At 44.1% G+C, this 23,987-nt stretch overlaps 2 protein-coding genes across 8 annotated transcripts in view; one reads left to right on the top strand and one right to left on the bottom strand.

The window, feature by feature from the left end:
- Positions 1 to 9,187, bottom strand: part of LOC100682067 (integrin subunit beta 3 binding protein) — a 39,075-nt gene extending 29,888 nt beyond the window's left edge. For 6 of the 7 annotated variants that reach the window (XR_005661025.1, XR_005661024.1, XR_005661023.1 and 3 more), the window contains exons 1-2: positions 9,136 to 9,187; positions 1,742 to 1,784 (exon numbers count right to left, since the gene is read on the bottom strand). Coding sequence is in view for 3 of the 7 variants with exons in the window: in XM_039914606.1 (XP_039770540.1) it covers positions 1,742 to 1,784; positions 9,136 to 9,140 (48 nt within the window). In the remaining 4 variants the exon portion in view is untranslated. Of the gene's footprint in view, positions 1 to 1,741; positions 1,785 to 2,168; positions 2,678 to 9,135 lie in introns of those variants that run through there. The other variant, XM_039914607.1, reaches the window with a different exon arrangement.
- A 287-nt stretch (positions 9,188 to 9,474) lies between these two features.
- EFCAB7 (EF-hand calcium binding domain 7) overlaps positions 9,475 to 23,987 on the top strand; it is a 40,827-nt gene continuing 26,314 nt past the window's right edge. Inside the window, exons 1-6 of the mRNA XM_007659691.3 lie at positions 9,475 to 9,548; positions 16,236 to 16,423; positions 18,552 to 18,763; positions 21,211 to 21,297; positions 21,857 to 22,052; positions 23,220 to 23,344. Coding sequence (XP_007657881.2) covers positions 9,511 to 9,548; positions 16,236 to 16,423; positions 18,552 to 18,763; positions 21,211 to 21,297; positions 21,857 to 22,052; positions 23,220 to 23,344 — 846 coding nt within the window. The 5' untranslated portion in view covers positions 9,475 to 9,510. The remainder of the gene's footprint in view (positions 9,549 to 16,235; positions 16,424 to 18,551; positions 18,764 to 21,210; positions 21,298 to 21,856; positions 22,053 to 23,219; positions 23,345 to 23,987) is intronic.

Raw genomic sequence — 23,987 nt, 5'->3', positions numbered from 1 at the left:
TCCCGGAACGCCCCATCTCCATCTGCGATCATTCTGGGAGTGGATCCCTAGAGTTTTCTTGGTAAAAATATGGACGGGGTAAGATCAGCTTTGTCAGATAAGCCCGGTGGATGTGAGACCTGGGTCACTTTTTCCTTTGGACTTTGTTTCTGAAAACAGAGTCCCTCTGAAGTCAAGAGGTTTGGTCCAACTTCAGGTAGCTCAGCCACCAGGACCAAAAGGACGCAAGTCTTCCCTCTGCCAGAAACTCCTGGCACAGAATAAGTGCTTAATAAATACCATTAAAAAAAATAAATGCACAGAACGACCTCTGTCAACAAAGATCTATTTCCCCTTCATACTTCTGCCAATTGCCCTCCATGTGCCCAGTGGCACTTTTCAGGGAAAAGATCAGAAATGAACAGCACAACACGTCTTGAAAACAGTTAAATTCAGCTGTTGAGTCTCTCCAACGATTGGAATACACTGGCAAAGATGTTTTCCCAGCAATCTATAGAGTTGGAAGATATTTTCGTTATCCCAAATAATCAAAGGGAGTCTTCAAGTTATTTCTGTTTTACTGAAATATGGATGGTGCCACTAAATATTTTGACTCCCCCAATTCTGAGGAAAAATGGCCAATTTCTCATTATGATAGTTATGCCGCAAAGAGACTGAGCTCCAAAATTTGGTTCTTTTCCATTCTAATACTTGTTCCGTTCTTCCAGAGAACAGTTTTAGGACAGAAAAAAGAACCTGCATTTAATTTCAGGCTGGACTAGCCTTTGTCAAGAATTCCTGACCTCAAAAACAAATACGGGATTGCAATCACAGCTACATTCTGAGCCAAACAAGTTGGATAATGGTACATTAAACTGCTAATTGGACTGCTAAGAGTTGTTTTAGTGACTCTACAGTACTGTACCATCTTTAAGTGAAAAAGGGTTGAGCAGATTTATAAAAATGACAGTTCTATTTTGCTAAAAGCCAGCAAAACTCCAAGAGAAATTATGAGAAGCACCCTCTTCAAAAGTGGCATTGTTCTAGAGGACATTCTGACCAGCCCGTTTTTTTCCCCACTATGCTACTCTTTCCCAGAAGTTTAACCCCAGCGCTCTTACCCACGAGTATTAGAATTTGCAGCATCAACCTTGTTGGTGTGAAAGAGCAATAAATTGGCATATGCTATGACATGCTGCCACTGGGAATGCACCTTGACTGCATTTACAAAAAAGTAATAGCAACGGTTCAATTTTATTTTTATTGTGATAACTGTGGTGAAATTGATTGCGGCATTACTATTTTATTGTTTAATCATGTCAGATTAGCTGAAGGAGGTAATTAAATCCTTGACATAAAAATGCCGTTAGTGTTTTCATTTCCATTTTGCAGTTTATAATATGCAGATTACAGCATTATCATACTTCCATATTGTCACCTGTATAGTGAGGTGGCAGAACAAATGCTTTTACAATTAGTGAGCTAATTTCTAATGAATTATTTTGTCAGGCTTTACAGCTCATTTGCTTCTTGAATGAACAGTGAAGGTGACCATTCAAAACATGCGTCTTATTTTCCGTACCGAAACCCCGCAAAACAGAGATTAAACAATCTCACCGAGGAAACAAAGGCAATTTCATCTCAAATGTTGTCAGTTAAGAATTTATATTTCGCCAGGGTTTTAGAGATCACAGTATTTTACGGTCAAACACTCGGCACTAGCCTCTTAATCTCTTACCGCATAATCAGAAACTCTACCTACCTTATCCTGTACGATGTCATCCAGTTTGAGTGACCTTTTAACACTGAAAAGAAAATATTTTAAGAGATCTGAGACACATTTTACATGCCTTAAGGTTTTACTGGCAACATTCATTAGCAAAGACTGTAAAGCTACTTCTGCTACTCCTGATTAAATTTATTTTACTAAATTACAACCTTCCGTACCAGGAAAACAAATCCCCCAAAAACCATTTTGTTAACCTCGTTATGGAAGATGGCACGGTTTCAAAAACAGGAACATTTCTCTAAGCGTGAAAGCACCTCTCCATTTCAGATCTCTGGAATTCCACACAACTATTCCAACGACACTAAAGCCTTGCTACACAGTACCTATTTACCAGATATTTATTTCTTTCCTAGAAAAAAATATATATAATTGTTCCCCAAGTGTAGAATAAATTACATACCTTTTTTTGAAGTTAAAAGTACTTTGTCATTTGAAGAAGTAATGTATTAGACATCTCAATATAGGTAGAGTCAAGGTGAAAAAAGTAGTTTTGCCCATCATTTTAGCTCTTAACATGATTCAATGCTACCAAACTCTGACTTAACCAGGGAACAGATGCTTTAGATCTTTACTAGTCCCCAAACCCTAAGAAACTATTTCTCGCTTTCTGCCCCAAACTGACTCAAGAACCTGCCAAGCTCTTTCGGTGCAGAAATCTGTTGTACTGAACCTTACGCCCAGCTGTTGGTGGCAAGGCTACGAAAGCTGAATATTTATAATACTTTATGTTGCACAGCTGTCTTCTAAAGAGCAGTCATCAACATTTTATTGAATGCTGATGAAATGCTCAAAGGAAAAAAGGTCAGTGTAAATTAAGACTGGGTTGCTGAGACGCAAATCCTCTTCGAAAGAACAGTCATGGTCTTTCGGTAATAACAACAACAACAATAATAATTGTTGAGCATTTACTACACCAAGAGCTGGGTTAGAAACAAAATCAGATCAGACACTGTCCCCGTCCCAAATGGGGGTCACAGCTCTAAAAGGAAGGAGAGCAGGTCTTGAATCCCCATTTGACAGAAAGGGCAACTGAGGCACAGAGAAGTTAAGTGGCTTGACCGAGGCCACACGGCAAGTATATGGTGGCGTTGGGATTAGAACCCAGGTCCCCTAATACCTGTGCTCTTTCCACTAAGTGACAATGCTCCTCAGTATTAGGGATGAGTATCCTAAGCCACTGTTTTGCCATCAATTAATAAATGGATTGGAACGTGGGTTGACGACACGCGTGGAAGAGAGAGGACGGAAATAACCCAGAGAGTAATGGAGCAGAGGCTGTGAAGTCGCATTTCAAGAATACATACATTCAGTTGTATTTATTGAGCACTTACTGAGTGCACAGCACTATACTAAGCGCTTGGGAGGGTATAATATAATGAGACACAATCTTCACCCACCACGAGCTCCCAGTCTAGAGGGGATATTATAATATATATTATGTAAGATTACATATTAAGAAGGGTCCAGGTGACAGGCATGATGCTCGCTAGACCACCCTCCAGACCCCTCAAAAATGAGATGGACAGGCCATGAAATTTGCTTCCAGGAATAGATGGAGCTCAGAAGTAGAAATGGCTATAAGAAGGACTGAGTCTGTTTACTACGCTCTCGATGACAAAAGCTTTGTTCAAAGATGGCTTCACCATGCCCTAAATAATAATAATAATAGTAACGTTGGTATTTGTTAAACACTTACTATGTGTAGAGCACTGTTCTAAGCGCTGGGGGAGATACAGGGTCATCAGGCTGTCCCAAGTGAGGCTCACAATCTTAATCCCCATTTTACAGATGAGGTAACTGAGGCACAGAGAAGTGACTTGCCCACAGTCACACAGCTCACAAGTGGCAGAGCCGAGATGGCACAGACCCAAATGGTACAGAAGGGTTTGTCAGGAATCAATTAGTATTTACTGAGCACTTACTAAAAATATGAACTGCTGTACTAAGCACTTGGAAAGGTACTATAGAAACCGATAAGCAGCACGGCCTAGTGAAATGAGCACGGGGCTGGGAATTGGAGGATGTGGGTTCTAATCCTGACTCTGCCTCATATCTGCTGTGTGACCTTGGGCAAGTCACTTTAACTTCTCTTTACCGCACCCGATTATCTTGTACCTACCCCAGGATTCAGGACATTGTTCGGCATACAGTATGTACTTAACAAATACCACAATTATGATTATTACTATTAATAAGACACCCTATTAATAAGACACTCTGCCCTCAGGGAACGCCCACTCTCAAGACATCAACTTGAGTTTGAGGAAGAACAAATGAGGTTGAGTTGGAAAATAGAATAAAAAAAGAAAATGAGATACTTCTTAATCAATGCAAGGAATTAAATGAAACCCGCTCTTTGGAAATATATAACCACTGGGAGATGTGGACCTGTTTCTTTTGTATTCTTGTTCATCTATTTATCAAATAATCTATAAACATACTAATAACCTTATATAAAATTTCCTTTATTGTTTTAAAAAAAACAACTGACTTTTCCTCTCAAGAAAATAGAGAGCCAAAATAGAAGTCCTTATTATGAGGCAGGATGTGTTTACAAGGTGCTGATGTGTCAAAAGCTTCTTTATCCAAAGCTTAATAGGGAAGTATAAATTGGAGGAAGAGCTATAATGGAGGTAAAGTGGATATATTTAGGAATATAGATCCCAGGTGGCAGTGGATGAAAGCAAGATGCTCCCTGGGTCAAGCAAAATGATCAAGAACTGTAAGGCCATTTCAGTCTGAAATGGATACTCCCGACTGCAAACATTAATACATTTTCCAGCACTATTATCACCAGTTTCTGCCAGCGACTGGATAGAGCACCAATACAGAAGCAGATTTATGGTGCTTCAAAATATCGTTTAACCAGTGAGAAAGTCCAAATGAATCTAGCGAAATTAAATTTAATAAAGCAGGTGGAGGAGCAGATGTGGTGATTCCAATTCGGTATTAGTCTTTTCAATGCCATATATTCAACCACACTTTCATTTTTTTTTTTTAATCTTCAATTACTTTCCGATACTAAAGTTCCTCTTTTCCAACTTTAACCACCTCTACTGTATTCTTTTAGCTGTTCCACATTTCGCCCATTTCTGAAAGTGAAATGTCATTCACTGATATTTGAGGACATCAACATGACTTGCGAAAGGTTTGTTAAGAGCTGAGCGGAAACCCAGAAAACAAATGTGAGTTGGAACAAAATTCCCCGAGCGCCACAAAAAGAGCCACCAAACGATATTACTGTATACTTGCATGTTAACTATTCTTTTTTCCTGGCATGGTCTTAATCAATGACAATTTATTGAACGCTTACAGTGTGCAGAGCCCTGTGCTGAGCTCTTGGCAGAGTATAATACGACAGAGTTTGTACCTAAGTTCCCTGCCTACAGTGAGCTTAATGGTCTACAGGGAAGAGCTGTGGCTTTTGCTCTATTTATTCATTCATTAAATTGTATTTATTGAGCCCTAACTGTTTGCAGAGCACTGTATTAAGCACTGGGGAGAGTACAATGCAACACTAAAGAGGCACATTCTCTGCCCACAACAAGTTTACAGTCTGGGGGGGAGGAAGACATGAATATAAATAACTTTTCATACGTTCAGTTCCTCTTTCCAAAGTACTTCCCACCTCAGCTGCTCCACTTTATTATATATGACCCTTTCTCCCTCTATAGTGTTTGACAAAATTACTAGAAAATTGATCTGGAAGAATTTAAATGGACAATTCTCATAACAATTAAAAATCCTCATTAACGACCCTGTGAACTTCTGAAGAGCGTGGGGAAAATTCAAAGAAAGCAAGCCTGCTTCCACCTTGAAAAACAACGTGCTTGTAGGAGAAAAGCTATCCAGTGCCCCGGATCCATCAGAGATAGTCAGTCGTATTTATTGAGCCCTTACAATGTGGCGAACACTGTACTAAGCGCTTGGGAGAGTATATTATAACAATAAATAGATACATTCCCTGGCCCTAGTGAGAGAAATAACCACCAGGCAATATTTAACATTTAAGCTGTAACACCCTACTTCTTTGTCACCTTTGCAATAGGATCCGTACCCTCCCAGTGCTTAGAACAGTGCTTGGCACATAGTAAGCGCTTAAATACCATCATCATCATCATCATCATCATCATCATCTAAGCACTTATTTCACAGCCCACAAGGAGCTTAAGTTCTACAGGGGAAGAGGAAACTAAAATAAATCGAGACTATAAAATTGCTCTTGATTCTATTTATTGCCATTGTTCTTGTCTGTCCGTCTCCCCCGATTAGACCGTAAGCCCGTCAGAGGGCAGGGACTGTCTCTATCTGTTACCGATTTGTACATTCCAAGCGCTTAGTACAGTGCTCTGCACAGAGTAAGCGCTCAATAAATACTACTGAATAAGTGCTGAGGGGGGTTGATTTTAGTATCATCTTCCCCTGTAGAATTTTAACGTGGGAAGGGAACGGGTCTGCCCCCTCTTTGGTATTGTGCTCTCCCAACTGCTTAGTACAGTGTTCAGCACACGGGAATGCATTTGATAACTGATACTGTGTGATCTTGGGCAAATCAATTAACTTGATTTTTCCCCCAGTTTCCTAATTAGTAAAATGCAGATTAAGTATCTGCCCTCCCTTCTTTAGGCTGTGAATTCCACACGGGACAGGGACGGTGTCCGGTGATTATTTTGCATCTACCCCAGTGCATAGCACACTTCTTGGCCTATAGCAAGCACTTTTAAAAATGTTATTATCATTATTATTATAATTGCCAAATTAGTAGACCTGGTCCCACAGACAGAACTATAAACTAGGATTCCTTACATTAACGTGTTTTCCCCTGCAGCGTATAAACCCAATGTGGGCAGAGAACACGTCAACCAAAATAATCAGGTCCCATATGGAGCACACAAGCGCTCAGTACAGTGCTCTGCACATAGTAAGTGCTCAATAAATACTATTGAAGCAGCAGCAGCAGCAGCGTGGTCTAGTGGACAGCGTATGGATCTGGGCATCAGAAGGACCTGGATTCTAATCCCAGCTCCGCCCTTGTCTGCTGTGTGACCTTGGGCCAGTCATTTCACTTCGCTGTGCCTCAGTTCCCTCATCTGTAAAATGGGGATGAAGACTGTGAGCTCCATGTGGAACATGGATTGGGTCTAACCTGACTAGCTTGTATCTCCCCCCTGAACTTAGAACAGTGCTTTATACATAATTAGTGAATTAATTAATGGTGGTATGTGTTAAGTGCTTACTAAGTGCAAAGCACTGTTCTAAGGGCTGAGGGGATAGCAGTGCTCATACCATTGGGCGTTTACATTGCACTCTCCCAAGAGCTTAGCACAGTGCTCTGCACAGAAAGAGCTCAATAACCACTAACTGTAGTGCACTCTCCCAAGAGCTTAGCACAGTGCTCTGCACAGAAAGAGCTCAATCAATACGACTGTCTGTGCTGCACTCTCCCAAGAGCTTAGCACAGTGTTCTGCACAGAAAGAGCTCAACAAATACCACTAGCTACACTGCACTCTCCCAAGATCTTTGCACAGTGCTCTGCACAGAAAGAACTCAATAAATACCACTGGATGCAGTGCATTCTCCCAAGAGCTCAGCACAATGCTCTGCACAGAAAGAGCTCAATCAATACGACTGTCTGTGCTGCACTCTCCCAAGAGCTTAGCACAGTGCTCTGCACAGAAAGAGCTCAGCAAATACACCTGGCTGTAGTGCAATCTCCCAAGAGTTTAGCACAGTGTTCTGCACAGAAAGAACTGGATAAACACCCCTGTCTGTATTACACTCTCCCAAAAGCTTAGCACAGTGCTCTGCACAGAAAGAGCTCAATCGATACCACTGTCTGTGCTGCACTCTCCCAAGAGCTTAGCACAGTGCTCAATCAATACAACTGTCTGTGCTGCACTCTCCCACGCACTTAGCACAGTGCTCTGCACAGAAAGAACTCAAATACCACTAGCTGCATTGCACTCTCCCAAGAGCTTAGCACAGTGCTCTGCACAGAAAGAGCTTAATAAGCAAAGTGGTCCGCACAGAAAGAACTCAACAAATACCACTAGCGGCATTGCACTCTCCCAAGAGCTTAGCACAGTGCTCTGCACAGAAAGAGCTTAATAAGCAAAGTGGTCCGCACAGAAAGAACTCAACAAATACCACTAGCGGCATTGCACTCTCCCCAGAGCTTAGCACAGTGCTCTGCACAGAAAGAGCTTAAAAAGCACAGTGCTCCGCACAGAAAGAGCTTAATAAGCACAGTGTTCCGCACAGAAAGAGCTCAACAAATACCACTAGCTGCATTGCACTCTCCCAAGAGCTTAGCACAGTGCTCTGCACAGAAAGAGCTCAACAAATACCCCTGGCTGCACTGCACTCTCCCAAAATCTTAGCACAGTGCTCTGCCCAGAAAGAGCTCAATAAACACCCCTGGCTGCATTGCACTCTCCCCAACGCTTAGCACAGTGCTCTGCACAGAAAGAACTCAATCAGTACCACTGTCTGTGCTGCACTCTCCCAAGAGCTTAGCACAGTGCTCTGCCCAAAAAGAGCTCAATAAACACCCCTGGCTGCATTGCACTCGCCCCAACGCTTAGCACAGTGCTCTGCACAGAAAGAGCTCAATCAGTACCACTGTGCTGCACTCTCCCAAGAGCTTAGCACAGTGCTCTGCCCAGAAAGAGCTCAATAAACACCCCTGGCTGCATTGCACTCTCCCCAGCGCTTAGCACAGTCCTCTGCACAGGAAGAGCTCAATAAACACCCCTGGCTGCATTGCACTCGCCCCAACGCTTAGCACAGTGCTCTGCACAGAAAGAGCTCAATCAATACCACTGTCTGTGCTGCACTCTCCCAGGAGCTTAGCACAGTGCTCTGCCCAAAAAGAGCTCAATAAACACCCCTGGCTGCATTGCACTCGCCCCAACGCTTAGCACAGTGCTCTGCACAGAAAGAGCTCAATCAGTACCACTGTGCTGCACTCTCCCAAGAGCTTAGTACAGTGCTCTGCCCAGAAAGAGCTCAATAAACACCCCTGGCTGCATTGCACTCTCCCCAGCGCTTAGCACAGTCCTCTGCACAGGAATAGCTCAATAAACACCCCTGGCTGCATTGCACTCGCCCCAACGCTTAGCACAGTGCTCTGCACAGAAGGAGCTCAATCAATACCACTGTCTGTGCTGCACTCTCCCAGGAGCTTAGCACAGTGCTCTGCCCAGAAAGAGCTCAATAATCACCCCTGGCTGCATTGCACTCTCCCCAGCGCTTAGCACAGTGTTGCTAGCACGCGCTCCAGATCGATCCCTTTCCACTAGAGGTGCTGCAGCCGGGGGCGTTTAAATCACAAAAAAAAAAAAATCCGCTAGGGTCCGAAACGTACGGCATCGCGATACGCGGGTCGGTCCTCCCAGTCGCGACAGGCGGGAGGGGGGTTGTGCAACCCCCAAATCCGTCCGCCGGAAACACTTTCTCTCCCACCCTTTTTCTTCCCCCCTCTCTCCCGGACCCCGGAGCCGTCGGCCCCCTCGTAGTTTAACGGTTTCCCCATTTTTCCCCCGTTGCCTTTTGTCCCCTTCTTTCTCCCCGCCGGGACGGGCCGCGCCTTTCCGCAGCGCCCCCCGGAACCAAGAGAAGGACCGGGTGCGCGTTTCCGCCCGGGCGGTTTAGAGCGGGGCTCCGGCCCCGACTTCCGTTGTCCGGCGTTGCCGGGGTAACGGCAGGCCTGGCGCCGCCGCGCGCTGGGCGTTGGCGGGAAATGGAGGCCGGCGGGGAGCCTCTTCCCTCAGGAGCGAGGTAGGCCGCCGTTCATCCGCCGCCATCCTCCCTCCCCCGGCCCCCAAACGGGGTGGGGCACCCCTAGAAAGACGCGGGAAAGCCGTCGGCTCCTTGTGGGCCGGAATTTAATCACCGACTCCGCCACAGCGTGGTGATAATTACGAGGGGATTGGGGTTAGCACGTGCCACGGGGCGGGAGAAGGGCAGATTCATTCATTCATGCATGCACTCATTCGTTCAGTCGTATTCATTCAATCGCATGCAGTCATTCATTCAGTCGTAGTCATTCATTCAGTCGTATTTATTCATTTAGTCGTAGTCATTCCTTCAATCGCATGCATTCATTCAGTCGTAGTCATTCAACCATTCCTTCAATCGCATGCATGCATTCATTCAGGCGTAGTCATTCATTCAATCGCATGCAATCATTCATTCAATTGTATTTAGTCATTCAGTCGTATTCATTCATTCAATCGCATGCATTCATTCAGTCAGTCATTCATTCATTCAATCGCATGCATTCATTCAGTCATATTCATTCAATCATTCATTCCATCGCATGCATTCATTCACTCATTCAATCGTATTCATTCATTCAATCTCATGCATGCATTCATTCAATCGTATTCATTCATTCAATTGCCTGGAATCATTCATTCAATCTCATGCATTCATTCATTCAATCGTATTCAATCACATGCATGCATTCATTCAGTCATATTCATTTAATTATATTCATTTATGCAATTATATTCATTCAATTGCATGCATTCATTCATTCAATCCTATTCATTCAATCACATTCAGTCGTATTCATTCATTCAATCACATTCATTCATTCAACCATATTCATTAAGTCGTATTAATTCAATCGTATTCATTCAATCATATTTATTGAGCGCTTACTGTGTGCAGAGCGCGCCATGGCTCAGTGGAAAGAGCCTAGGCTTGGGAGTCGAAGGTCGTGGGTTCTAATTCCGGCCCCGCCCCTTGTCAGCGGTGTGACTTTGGGCCAGTCACCTCACTTCTCTGGGCCTCAGTGACCTTATCTGGAAAATGGACAACCTGATCACCTTGTATCCCCCCTCAGCGTATAGAACGGTGCCTTGCACATAGTAAGCACTTAGCAAATGCCATCATCAGCATTATTATTATTATTATTATTATTACTAAGCGCTTGGAAAGTACAATTGGGCAACAGATAGAGACAATCCCTGCCCAACAACGGGCTCACAGGTTGGACACAGGCCCTGCCTCTTGCGGGGCTCACGGTCATTCATTCTTTCATTCTATCGTATTTATTGAGTGCTTACTATGGGCAGAGCACTAAGTGCTTGGAATGGACAATTGGGCAACAGGTAGACACAGTCCCTGCCCAACAATGAGCTCACAGGTTGGACACAAGTCTTGTCTCTCGTGGGGCTCACAGTCTTTCATTATTTCATTTTATTGTATTTATTGAGCGCTTACTGTGTGCAGAGCACTGTACTAAGCACTTGGGAAGTACAAATGGGCAACAGATAGAGACAAGCCCTGCCCAACAATGGGCTCACAGGTTGGACACAGGCCTTGTCTCATGTGGGGCTCACAGGCATTCATTCAGTCGTATTTATTGAGCTCTTACTATGTGCAGAGCACTGTACTAAGCGCTTGGGAAGTACAAATGGGCAACAGATAGAGACAATCCCTCCCCAACAACGGGCTCATGGTCCAGAAGGGTGGAGACAGACGAAAAAAACAAAACAAGCAGACAGGCTTCATCCCCATTTGACAGATGAGGGAACTGAGAGCCAGAGAAGTGACTTGCCCAAGGTCACCCGGCAGGCACATGGTAATAATAATGATTATGGTATTTGTTAAGCGCTTACTATGTGTGAGACGCTGTTCTAAGCGCTGGGGTGGATACAAGCAAATCGAGTTGGACACAGTCCCTGTCCCCTGTGGGGCTCACAGTCTCAATCCCCGTTTTACAGATGAGGGAACTGAGGCCCATTCATTCAATCGTATTTATTGAGCGTTTACAGGGTGCAGAGCACTGCACTAAGCGCTTGGGAAGTACAATTGGGCAACAGAGACAATCTCTGCCCAACAACGGGCTCACAGTCTAGAAGGGGGAGACAGATGATAAAACAAGTAGGCATCACTACCATCAAAACAGATAATAGAACCATGGATAAATGTGCATCATAAAATAAATAGAGCAATAAATATGTACAAATATACACAAGCGCTGTGGGGAGGGGAAGGGGGTAGAGCGGAGGGAGGGAGTCGGGGTGATGGGGAGGGGAGGAGGAGCGGAGGGGGAAGAGAGGGCTAAGTCTGGGAAGGCTTCCTGGAGGAGGTGAGCGCTCTGTAGGGCTTTGAGGGGGGGAAGAGAGTTCGTTTGGTGGGGGTGAGGAGGGAGGGCGATCCGGGTCAGCGGTAGGACGTGGGAAGTGAAGTGGCCGGTCCAAGGTCACACAGCAGACAAGTGGGCAGACCCATGACCTTCTGACACCCCGGTCCATGCTGTCTCCCCTAGGCCATGCTGCTCTCCCGAGCGCCTAGTACTGAGTTCTGCAGACGCCTTCCCAGACTGAGCCCTCCTTTCCCTCTGCTCCCTTTCCCCTCCCTCCCCACCCCCTGCCCTTCCCCCTTCCCCTCCCCTCAGCACTGTGCTCATGTGAATATATTATTTATTACCCTATTTATTTTGTTCATGAGGTGTCCATCCCCTTGATTCTATTTAACTTGATGATGTCGTCCTGTTCTGTTTTGCTTTGCCGTCTGTCTCCCCCCGTTTAGACTGGGAGCCCGTCATTAGAGAAGCCGCGTGGTTCAGTGGAAAGAGCCCGGGCTGGGGCGTCAGAGGGCTTGGGTTCGAATCCCAGCTCCGCCGCTTGTCAGCTGTGTGACTGTGGGCAAGTCACTTCGCTTCTCTGTGCCTCAGTGACCTCATCTGTAAAATGGGGATGAAGACTGTGAACCTCACGTGGGACATCCTGATGACCCTGTATCTCCCCCAGTGCTTAGAACGGTGCTCTGCACGTAGTAAGCGCTTAACAAATACCAGCATTATTATTATTATTGGGCAGGGATTGTCTCTATCTGTTACCCAGTTGGACATTCCAAGTGCTCAATACAGTGCTCTGCTCATAGTAAGCACTCAATAAATATTGAATGACTAAATACCATTGATTTGTTGATTGATTGATTGATTGATTGATTGATTGATTAAAACAGATCAAGTTGACAACTGGGGGTCCAGGAGGTTCCAGGAGAAGCAGCGTGGCTCAGTGGAAAGAGCATGGGCTTTGGAGTCAGGGCTCATCTCTGCCACTTGTCGGCTGTGTGACTGTGGGCAAGTCACTTAACTTCTCTGTGCCTCAGTTCCCTCATCTGTAAAATGGGGATTAAGACTGTGAGCCCCACGTGGGACAACCTGATTCCCCTATGTCTACCCCAGTGCTTAGAACAGTGCTCGGCACATAGTAAGCGCTTAACAAATACCAACATTATTATTCTTTGGGCCTCCCTTCAACTTGTCATTCTCTTGGGTGGGTGGGGAGACTGGAGACTGTACGCTCTCTGTGGGCAGAGAATGTGCTCATTGTTGCATTGTACTCTCCCAAGCGCTTAGTACAGTGCTCTGTACTTAGTAAGCACTCAATAAATACGATTGAATGAACGACAGTAAGCTCGTTGAAGACAGGGAATGTGTCCATTATGTTGTGATGTTGTACTCTCCCAAGGTCTTGGTACAGTGCTCCGCACACAGTAGGCTCTCAATAAATAATAATTGCGGTATTCATTATGCATTTACTCTGTGCCAGGCACTCTACTGAGTACAGTGCTCTGTACACAGTAATCGCTCAGTAAATAATAATTGTGGTTAAGCGCTTACTAGGTGCCAGGCACTGTACTAAACGTTAGGGTAGATACAAGCTAATGAGGATACGGTCAGACTGACCATTTTACGAAGCTTTCCTCGCGCATGTGGGGCCGCCTGCCCCATCCAGGGCCCTGGTCCAAGCTAGAATTTGAAAATGAAGGTTTTCAGCCTGGGGGGCTGGAGGGGAGGACTTTATTGCCCTTATCATTATTTTTTTTTTTAATGGTCCACGCTCTTGTCACCAGAAAAGCGGAATTTTGTTACATTGCCGCCGTTGCAGTGCCCACCGAGGGAGGCCCCTTCCTCGTCCGGGGAGAGGTATTTAGCCCTAAAAAGAGCAGGGGCTGGGGAAGGCGAGGGGATAGAGGGGCTGCGGGTTTATGATGTTTTCCATCTTAAAACATCATTTCCATCAGTGCTGGTTGAGCCTTAGGAATCTCATGGGACCAAACGGCCAGGGGCTAAGCGAGCGGAAAGGAGTCGGTTTGAGGAGGAGCCTTAGAAAGTCTCATTTTGTGAAAAGGAGTTTCTGTCAGGTGATGCTAATTTTCCATTTTTCCCTCAGGGTAGGATCTAGGCTCATTCCCCACCCCCATGTTGGTAAGGGTGGGAGCGCGTTGGTTTAAAACACTTCTGCTTAATTATAGTGACACCAATTTGCAGGAACCAGACTGTGACACCCCATCCCACTGGGGTCCTTCCAAATCCGGTCTAATATGAAAGTGTCAGGAAAGCGGCCTGTGTATTATAAATAGGGTACTTCACCCATGAGAAGCGATAGCATCTTTCTTTCCCATGTGTAAAAGATCTATATAATTCAAGAAGGTGCGAGTGATTTAGGCCTCCCGAGAAAGACGCCAATGAGTCCTGAAGGGGACTCTCTACCTGTGCCGTCTTGTAGTCGAACGTGAAATATTCCATTTATTAGGACTGGGATATATTTTCGAAAGTCAGAGTAGGGTAAAATTATGTGGGGAACTGTTAGACCGGCTGCGCAAACGCGTAGTACAGTGCTCTGCACAGAGTAAGCGGTTAATAAATACGATTGAATGAACAGTGCGATTTAGGGTCCCGTCGCGGGGCCCTTCTTAGTACCCATAACCAGGGCTGATTATGAAGAGAGTCACTGCTCAAGTTTTCTGACTTTTACGAGGAGCAAACATCTAGCTTTGAGTGAAGATTCGTTTGCTCCATCATTTAATAACAGTAATAAGTATGGTATTTGTTAAGCATTACTAGGTGCCAAGCACTGTTCTAAGCACTGGGGTAGATACAAGGTAATCAGTTTGTCCTACGTGGGGCTCACAGTCTTACTCCCCATTTTATAGATGAGGTTAACTGAGGCACAGAGAGGTTAAGTGGCTTGCCCGAGGTCACAAAGCAGACAGGTAGCGGAGTTGGGATTAGAACTCATGTCCTCTGACTCCCAAGCACGTGCTCTTTCCCTAAGCCACACTTAAGGCAGTTCTGATGGGGGCTGGCCAAACAATCATTCATATTTATTAAATATTAACTGTGTGCACGGCACTGTACTAAGCTCTTGGGCAACTACAATATAGTAATAATAATGTTGCTATTTGTTAAGCGCTTACTATGTGCAGAGCACTGTTATAAGCGCTGGGGTAGATACAGGGAAGTCAGGTTATCCCACGTGAGGCTCACAGTCTTCATCCCCATTTTCCAGATGAGGGAACTGAGGCCCTGAGAAGTGAAGTGACTTGCCCACAGTCACACAGCTGCCAAGTGGCAGAGCCGGGATTCGAACCCGCGACTTCTGACTCCCAAGCCCGTGCTCTTTCCACTGAACTCCACTGCTTCTCTATACAGAGTTGGTAGACATGTTTCCCACCCACAGGGATCTTACAGTCTAGAGGAGAAAACTAATATTCCCATTTCCCATTTAGAACACAAAACCTGTGGAGCCTGACTTTCTTACTAATGTTGTTCTATTTACATGTTTAACCTGCTATTAAAAATATCAAGAATTTTCTCACTTCTTTGTTTCAATATGTTGTTCATCAGCTATTATTAATAATGGCATTGAGTGTTTACAATGTTGTAAGTGCTAGGATGCATACAAGATAAGCTCATTGAGCCCAGGGAAGGTGTCTGCCAACTCTATTGCATTGTATGTAGTCTCCCAAGCGCTTAGTACAGTGCTTTGCATACAGAAAGCACTCAATAAATAGATGATGATGATCTATGGGTGAGTATTATTGCAAAATAATCTCACTTTCAAAAATGCCATCGTCAGACTCAGAGAGAGCATTCAGGCTTTTCCTTTCTCCTCTCTCCTTCCCTCACCCTTCCTCCCTCTTCCTCTCTTCCTCCCTATTTTCCCTCTCCTCGTCTCCTCTCTTTGTCTCCTCTCTCTCCTGTCTCCTTTCTTTTTTCTCTGGCTCCTTATGTATACTTTTTAAACTCCGAGAAAAAGAAAGAATGACGGGGAGGAACAGAGGACGGACTGGAGAGAATGAAGGAAGAGCGTGGTTCATTTTTTTTCCCTCCTCTTGCATCCATTTTACGACGATGGTTCTCTAATCATCCCCTGGCATGCGTTTACTTGGTTGTCACAGTAGTTCAGGAGCCTGTACTTTTAGGAGGAAATTAAAAGTGCAGTTTCAGATTAGCTGAGAACTTGCTTTAGAGGGGTTTGGCTTGATGCTTATAGTATGCATTTTTTGAAAACCTGCCTTGTTGGGAATTGCTTTCTTGGAATTCAAATACGGGCGTTGGCTATTGGCCTTTTTTCCTTTGAAGAAAGAAGGGGAAATGAAAAAAAATGGATATAATCATATTGAAAACGGTCATAATTATTCTTGTGTTTTTTGTAGAACGGCCAGCAGTCCTGGAAGTAACGCATCTTACTCCAGTCAGAAATCCACCCTTTCGGAAGGTTCTCGAACGAAGAAATCCCACCATGCCGAAGAAGCAGCATTTTATCTGAATTGTAGAGCTGCCTATCTGTCTGTTTTCAAAAGCAGTTTAGAAAGCATTATTTCAAGAGATCAACTTTGCCTAGGTAAAAACTAGATTTGCTCTTCAGTCATGATTATTGAATAACTAATGGCCTCAAATTAATTTCAAAACATGGAATTAAAAAGGAAGCCAGTATAGGTGGGATCAACAATTTGCCAATTACGGCATGTGCCGGTTTTCACTCGAGTAAACCGTAGGTTGTAAACTCCTTGTGGGCCGGGTTCACGTCTACCAACTCTATTTCACTGTACTTTCCCAAGTTCTTAGGCTAATGCTCTGCACAGAGTGAGCACTTATTGAACGCCACTGATTGGTTGATGGATTACTCTTGTTTTAATGACTCCCAGCAGGTGGAATAGTAAAAATGGTATTTATTGAGCACTCGCTGCAGGTACTTGCACTGGACTAATGGTGGGAGAAATACATCGAAAGCGCAAGATGTATTCCCTGTCCAAAAAGTGCTTACATTCCAAACCCTAGATAACAATAATTATGGTACTTATCAAGCACTTACTATTTGTCAAGCACTGTTCTAAGCGCTGGGGTAGATAGAAGTTAATCAGGTTGGACAGAATCCCCGTCCCACGTGGGGCTCACAGTCTCAATCCCCATTTTACAGATGAGGTAACTGAGGCCCAGAGAAGTGACGTGACTTGCCCAAGGTCACGCAGCAGACAGGTGGCAGAGCGGGATCGGCACTGTTTATCTGAACATTTTTGATACTGAAGCTGGTTCCGTCTGATTCAGAGCTTACACACAGATACACTTAAAATGGAGTCTTAATGTCTCTTAGAAGGAGAATCGCCTGTAGAGTTTTCAGTTTTATTCTGAAACAGCCACTTCCAATGTGTTCCATACTATCAGATGCATTAAATGTGGGGTTTCTTAGATGAAGTCTTCAACAGAGTAGATATTGGTACTTCTTTTGGGGGGCAGTTTTATGTGATAAGCACCCAAGTGTTCAGTAGTGCTACTTCAAAGCCTTATTGAAGGCACATCTCTTCCAAGAAGCCTTCCCTGACTAAGTCCCCCTCTTTCCTCATCTCCCACTCCCTTCTCCATCACCCTGACTTGCTCCCTTGGCTCTTCCCCCCTCCCAGCCACTCATCGCGTAACTCAGTGGAAAGAGCCCGGGCTTGTGAGTCAGAGGTCATGGGTTTGAATTCCGGCTCTGCCACTTAGCTGTGTGACTGGGTCACTTCACTTCTCTGTGCCTCAGTTACCTCATCTGTAAAATGGGGATTAAGGCTGAGCCTCACGTGGGACAACCTGATTACCCTGTATCTACCCCAGCGCTTAGTACAGTGCTCTGCACATAGTAAGCGCGTAACAGATACCAACATTATTATCACTTATGTACATATCTGTCATTTATTTGTATTGATGTCTGTCTCACCTCCCCCCGAGACAGTAAGCTCACTGTGGGCAGGGAGTCTGTTTATTGCATTGTACTCTCCCAAGTGCTCAATACAGTACTCTGCACATAGTAAGCGCTCAATAAATACGATTAAATGACAAAATGATCCAGCACCAGTGGTCAGTAATTTTTGCTCGTCTACACTAATCCATCTTTTACGCGAGTATCTTTGAAGAACTTAAGTTCTTTTAAGAACTTTTTAACTCTGTGACCTCTTAATCTAAAAATTTCCTCCCTGTAAAGTGTGCATTAAATGGAACCAGTTCTCTATTCCTGCCTTATCATCTGTGGGTATATTTCTGATGGCTTTAACTAGAAGAGACGTTCTAGAACTGTGTTCCTGTGAGATCCCATCTAATTTACAATGGAATTAACTAATATAAGATTTTTGATACATTATTCCAGAAGTAGAATAAATACACTTCATGCCTTTTGGGCTCCCACTGTAGAGTTATAGATGAGTGGGATTGACTGCCTGCAGATTATGCTTGTGGGATATTAGTTTCTTTTAAAAAAAATCCAACAGTTCTATTAAGAAATATTTCTCTTTGTCCTTTATAGTTTTGTAAGTATTAAGTAGGCCTGTCTATAATAATATTAACTTGTTAGCAATAAAGATCTAGTCAGCCTAATGCATTTTATGTGTTTTCATAAAGAATTAATCTAGGGCTTTTGCGAATACTAAATATAAACAGAACATTCAAATCCCATCTCAGCGTTATTAGTGTTAATAACGTTTTGTTTTATTGAACAGCTCTTCAACAAGCAGGAAGAAATCCCTCTCAAAAAATCATTAACAAGTACTGGACTCCCCAAACAGCCAAACTGAATTTTGATGACTTTTGTGCCATCCTAAAGAAGGAAAAACCAACTTCAAAAGCGGAGCTTCTAGGAGCATTTCAGAAAATAGATGCAAATGATGAGGGCTATATTTTGCACACTGATCTTTTTGAAGTTCTTTCAACGGTAAGTCCTGGGAAACTATTTTGTCATTGTACGTTTTGGGGCACATATACCCAAAGTAATCACTTGCCTCAGAAAAGCCTGGAAAAGTAAAATAGGAAATGGGCAACTATCATTGTCCTCCACTCACTGTGGCGTCATGACTCAGGGGAAACTGCACAAAGAAGGCTGAAGAAGCAGCGTGGCCTAGCGGATAGAACACGGGCCTGGGAGTCAGAAAGACCTGGGTTCGAATCCCAGATCCGTCACTTGTCTGCTGTGTGGCTTTGCTTCTCAGTCACTTTGCTTCTCAGTGCCTACGTTCCTGTAATACTACTAATAATTAATAATTATGGTATAGTATTATGGTGTGATATGGTATACGTGTGACTTGGGGAAGTCATTTCACTTCTCTGGGCCACAGTTACCTCATCTGTAAAATGGGGATTAAGACTTTGAGCCCCATGTGGGGCAACCTGATTACCTTGTTACCCCCCAGGCTTAGAACAGTGCTTTGCACATAGTAAGCGCTTAACAAATGCCATCATTGTTATTATTATTAAGCGCTTATTATGTGCCAAGCACTGTTCTAAGCACTGGAATAGATACAAGGTCATCAGGTTGTCCCACGTGGGGCTCACAGTCTTCATCCCCATTTTACAGATGGGGTAACTGAGGCCCAGAGAAGTGAAATGACTTGCCCGAGGTCACACAGCAGACAAGTGGCGGAGCCGGGATTAGAACCCATGACCTTATGACTGCCAGGTCCGTACTCTATCCACTAGGCCATCTGCTGTCTGTAGTCGGCACCATCATCCTTCCTATCTCAGAAGCCTGTAACTTACTTGGAATTGTCCTTGACTTCTCTCTGCCATTCAACTCACGTATTCAATCCATCACTAAACCACGTCGGGCCCACCTTCAGGAAATCTGTCTGTTGCCGAATTATACATTCCAAGCGCTTAGTACAGTGCTGTGCACATACTAAGCGCTCAATAAATACTACTGAATATTGAATGAACAAAGTCTGTCCTTCTCCATCCAGTATGCTACCGCGTTAATACAATCGCTAATAATAATGTTGGTATTTGTTAAGTGCTTACTCTGTGCAGAGCACTGTTCTCTAAGCGCTGGGGTAGATACAGGGTCATCGGATTGTCCCACATAGGGCTCACAGTCATCATCCCCCATTTTACAGATGAGGTACCTGAGGCACAGAGAAGTGAAGTGACTTGCCCAAAGTCACACAGCTGACAAGTGGCAAAGCCGGGATTCCAACCCACGACCTCTGACTCCCAAGTCCGGGCCCTTTCCACTGAGCCACGCTGCTAATCCTCTCCCGCCTGGATGACTGCATCAGCCTCCTTGCTGACCTCCCAGCCTCCTGTCTCTCCCCACTCCAGTCCATGTTTCACTCTGCTGGCCGGGTCATTTTTCTCCAGAAACGTTCAGGACAGGTCACCCCACTCCTCCAAAAACTCCAGTGGCTGCCTATCCACCTGTGCATCAAACAAAAACTCCTCACCGTTGCCTTTTAATCACTGTAGCACCTTGCCCCCTCCTACCTCGCGTCTCTCTTTAGATGAACTTGTATTGCTACCAGCCAAAAGCGGATACAACCGAAGCGGTACGGTTTTCCTTTCTAGAAGGATGGGTCAGAGTTCAGCTTCTGGGTCGAGAGAAAGGTCACTGAAACAAGCCTGCAGAGGAGAGCGTTAAAACATGGAAAGTTTGTGAGCGGATAGCTTCCTTGGGTCGTTTTTCTCGGGTCACGGTGATACAGTGAGCGGAGGCCAATGAAAGTCATCCATTTCCTATCTTTATTTTCAAAGTAATGAATTGTACATCGCCTTAATTCTATTTATTTGCTATTGTTTTAATGAGATGTTCATCCCCTTGATTCTATTTACTGCTATTGTTCTTGTCTGTCCGTCCCCCCCAGTTAGACTGTAAGCCCGTCAATGGGCAGGGACCGTCTCTATCTGTTACTGATTTGTACATTCCAAGCGCTTAGTACAGTGCGCTGCACATAGTAAGCGCTCAATAAATGCTATTGAATGAATGAATGAAAGCATTGAGGCTGACAAACCTGCAGAGATTTTCATGTCATCGAGGCCGCAGAGATGAGTCCTAGAGCCCTTTCCATCCTGTGCCCAGTGTGGATTAAATAGCACTCGTCGTTGTTTTATAAAACCAGGAGCAGCATGGTCTGATGGTTAGCGTTCAGGCCTGGGAGTCAGAAGGACTGGACGTTCTAGTCCCGGCTCTGCCTCTCGTCTGCTGTGCGACCTTGGGCGATTCACTTGACTTCGCTGTGCCTCAGTCACCTCATCTGCAAAATGGGGATTAAGAATGTGAGTCCCATTTTAAAACAATTGTCAATCTATTTCAACCAGCCCCTTGAATATTGTCGAAAAAGTAGATAGGGTATGTGTGTGCACCAGTATTTTGAAATCCACATGTTTTCACAGAGAGGTGAGAAAATGACTCGAAAGGAATTGGATGCCATGATAAATTTGATTGATGTTAATAGCGATGGCAAATTTGACTACAACAAGGTACGTATGGGGATCGTGTTGATTTAATTTGGGGTTGGTGAGATGAAAAGTAAAGATGCAAGCACTTAGGGGGCCGCAGATGCTTTTATAGTGTGTGTGGAATGTATTCAAGGCACACAGTACTTTAGTTGTAAATTATTTCAGACCACATCCTTCTATAATGCCAGGTTTGGTTCTGGAGGCTGCGAAGCTGTTTTAAAAATCACCACAAAAGCTCTTGTTCAGAAATGTGCTTTGCAGAAAAAAAAAAAATTATTTAGAAAAGAACCCGAGTCTATTTATGCCTTATTTTTTAAAAAAATAACAATAAATCACCTCCTGGGGTGTTACACGTTTTATTTTCACTGAGTGACCTCCTCACTGAATCACGGTTACATTTCACTAGGTCACTTGAGAGTGGTCAATATGATTCCAGGAAATAAAATGAGTAACTCAGTTCTAAAGAAAATATATTTTACCTATCAGTCTATCCCTTGCCTACTAATGGGCTTTTTTCCCTCCTCCCTAAAGTGCATGATTGAATGTTTCACCCACTGTATTACTTTTTTATTTTCTCCAGTTTTGTAAATTATATATGGCAACCAATGAACAGTGTCTCCAGACTGCCCTGGAAAAGCTCGAAGTTGAAAGTAAACTGAGGCGTCAGCAGTTTGGAAGTCACGTCGAAGGCTCTCCCGAACGGGGCCTAACTCCGATACCAAAGCCGTCGCCAAGAATCACATCCAAAACCGAACACGGCATTCCACCCAACAGAGGTATGGGATTTGCTCTTCAGGCTAGGAATTTCAGATGCATTTTTCCCCTTCCATTTTTTGAAATGGTATTTATCGAGCATTACCATGTGCCAGGCACTGTACTAAGCGCTGGGGAAGATGTAGAGAAGCAGCGTGGCTCAGTGGAAAAGAGCCTGGGCTTTGGAGTCAGAGGTCATGAGTTCGAATCCCAGCTCTGCCACTTGTCAGCTGTGTGACTGTGGGCAAGTCACTTAACTTCTCTGTGCCTCAGTTCCCTCATCTGGAAAATGGGGATGACAACTGTGAGCCCCACGTGGGACAACCTGATTCCCCTGTGTCTACCCCAGCGCTTAGAACAGTGCTCTGCACATAGTAAGCGCTTAACAAATACCAACATTATTATTATTATTATTATGTAAGTTAATCAAGTTGGCCACAGTCCACGTCCCACGTGCGGCGCACAGTCGTAATCCCCATTTTGCAGATGAGGGAACTGAGGAAGCAGCGCTGCTTAGTGAATAGCTCATGGGCCAGGTAGTCTAAAGGACCTGGATTCTAATACCGGCTCTGTCACTTGACTGCTGTGTGTGACCTTGGGCAAGTCACTTCACATCTCTATCTGAGTTACCTCATCTGTAAAATGGGGATTAAGCCTGTGAGCCCCATGTGGGTCAGGGGTTAGGTCCAACCCGATTAGCTGGTATCTACCCCAGCACTTAGCATAGAGTCAGGCACATAGTAAGCGCTGAACAAACACTATTTAAAAAAAAGTCAAGATCCAACACCAAATCCGAGCTATGGTTTTCTTTGTAACCAATTCTTAAGCTCTCACAAGCCATAGTTGATTGTTTCATTTTTATTACAGATCCATGCTATTATTATATTTTCTCCAAGATTAGAATTGCTCGATGTAAGACTTGGACACGCTGTGTTTTAAGAGCCCTCATAAAACATCTGGTTGTGTAACATCCGGTAGAATTTGGGGCCATCCAGGTTGGTTGGGTGGGAAAACCTCAAATAATTACCCCCAAGTAATGGCCATACCTTTCGCTTTACTAGCCACGGGGAGGAGAAGAGAGAGAGAAATTTATAATTTGACTTTAGAGATAAGCGTCTTGTTGGTCGTCCTCATTTAGTAATGATATGTAAAAATCAGAAAGAGACCAGAGTCCTGATCATATGTTTCAGGTGACAGCCAGACTTCTTCTCGGCCATCCTCAGCTCGAAAGTTCAAAGCGTCTGTTTCTTGCTCCATCATTATGGGTGCCAGAAGCACTAAAAACTCCAAGCTTACCGAGCCCGACTCCTTAAAGGTACTCCTCCGCTTGAAATGTTTATAATATTCTCAGGACTTCCCTGCTTGTTTCCTCCTAGTATTTAAATTCTGTATTTAAATTCTGTATTTAAATTCTGTATTCTGATCAGGGAGCAAGACATTTTTTTCCCCCCAAAATTTGGTGTTGCTTACGTTTCTTTAATACTTTGCAGTGTTGTAGTGGGACAGCGAAGTTTGCCACTTTATCCATCACGATTTCCCCCAGGAAAATGACAGCTCTTGAGCGTAAAACATTTTTTTTCTTTAGTTTTAAGAAGAGAAATTGGTCATTTTGACCTGAGAGGAATGTTCCTGCTCAGGGTTTGATTTAGTGGCCTGAATTTGTAAATAGGCACTTTGACCTCAAAATACTGATTTTTAGCATCCTATATTTTCTCTGGGTGTTTTCTTCTAAATAAATCACTCATTCAGCATCAATTCCTTTGGGAGAAAGACAACAAAATCACTTTGCTAAGTCAATATTTGTAGAGTGTTAATATTGATCTTTTCTCTTTGTTTTCCCTTTCTTGACTCAACCTTTACTAGTTTTCTTTCAACAGAAATAATAGCCACCGAAATATAAAACATTAACTGGAAACTGCTAGGAAACATTAAAAATGTGCACCTAGAGACCTCTGTAA

The sequence above is a fragment of the Ornithorhynchus anatinus genome, chromosome 18 (assembly GCF_004115215.2).
Source record: "Ornithorhynchus anatinus isolate Pmale09 chromosome 18, mOrnAna1.pri.v4, whole genome shotgun sequence".
Taxonomy (NCBI): Eukaryota; Metazoa; Chordata; class Mammalia; order Monotremata; family Ornithorhynchidae; genus Ornithorhynchus; species Ornithorhynchus anatinus.
The sequence above is the reverse complement of the archived record's forward strand: the minus strand, read 5'-3'. Positions and strand labels throughout refer to the sequence as shown.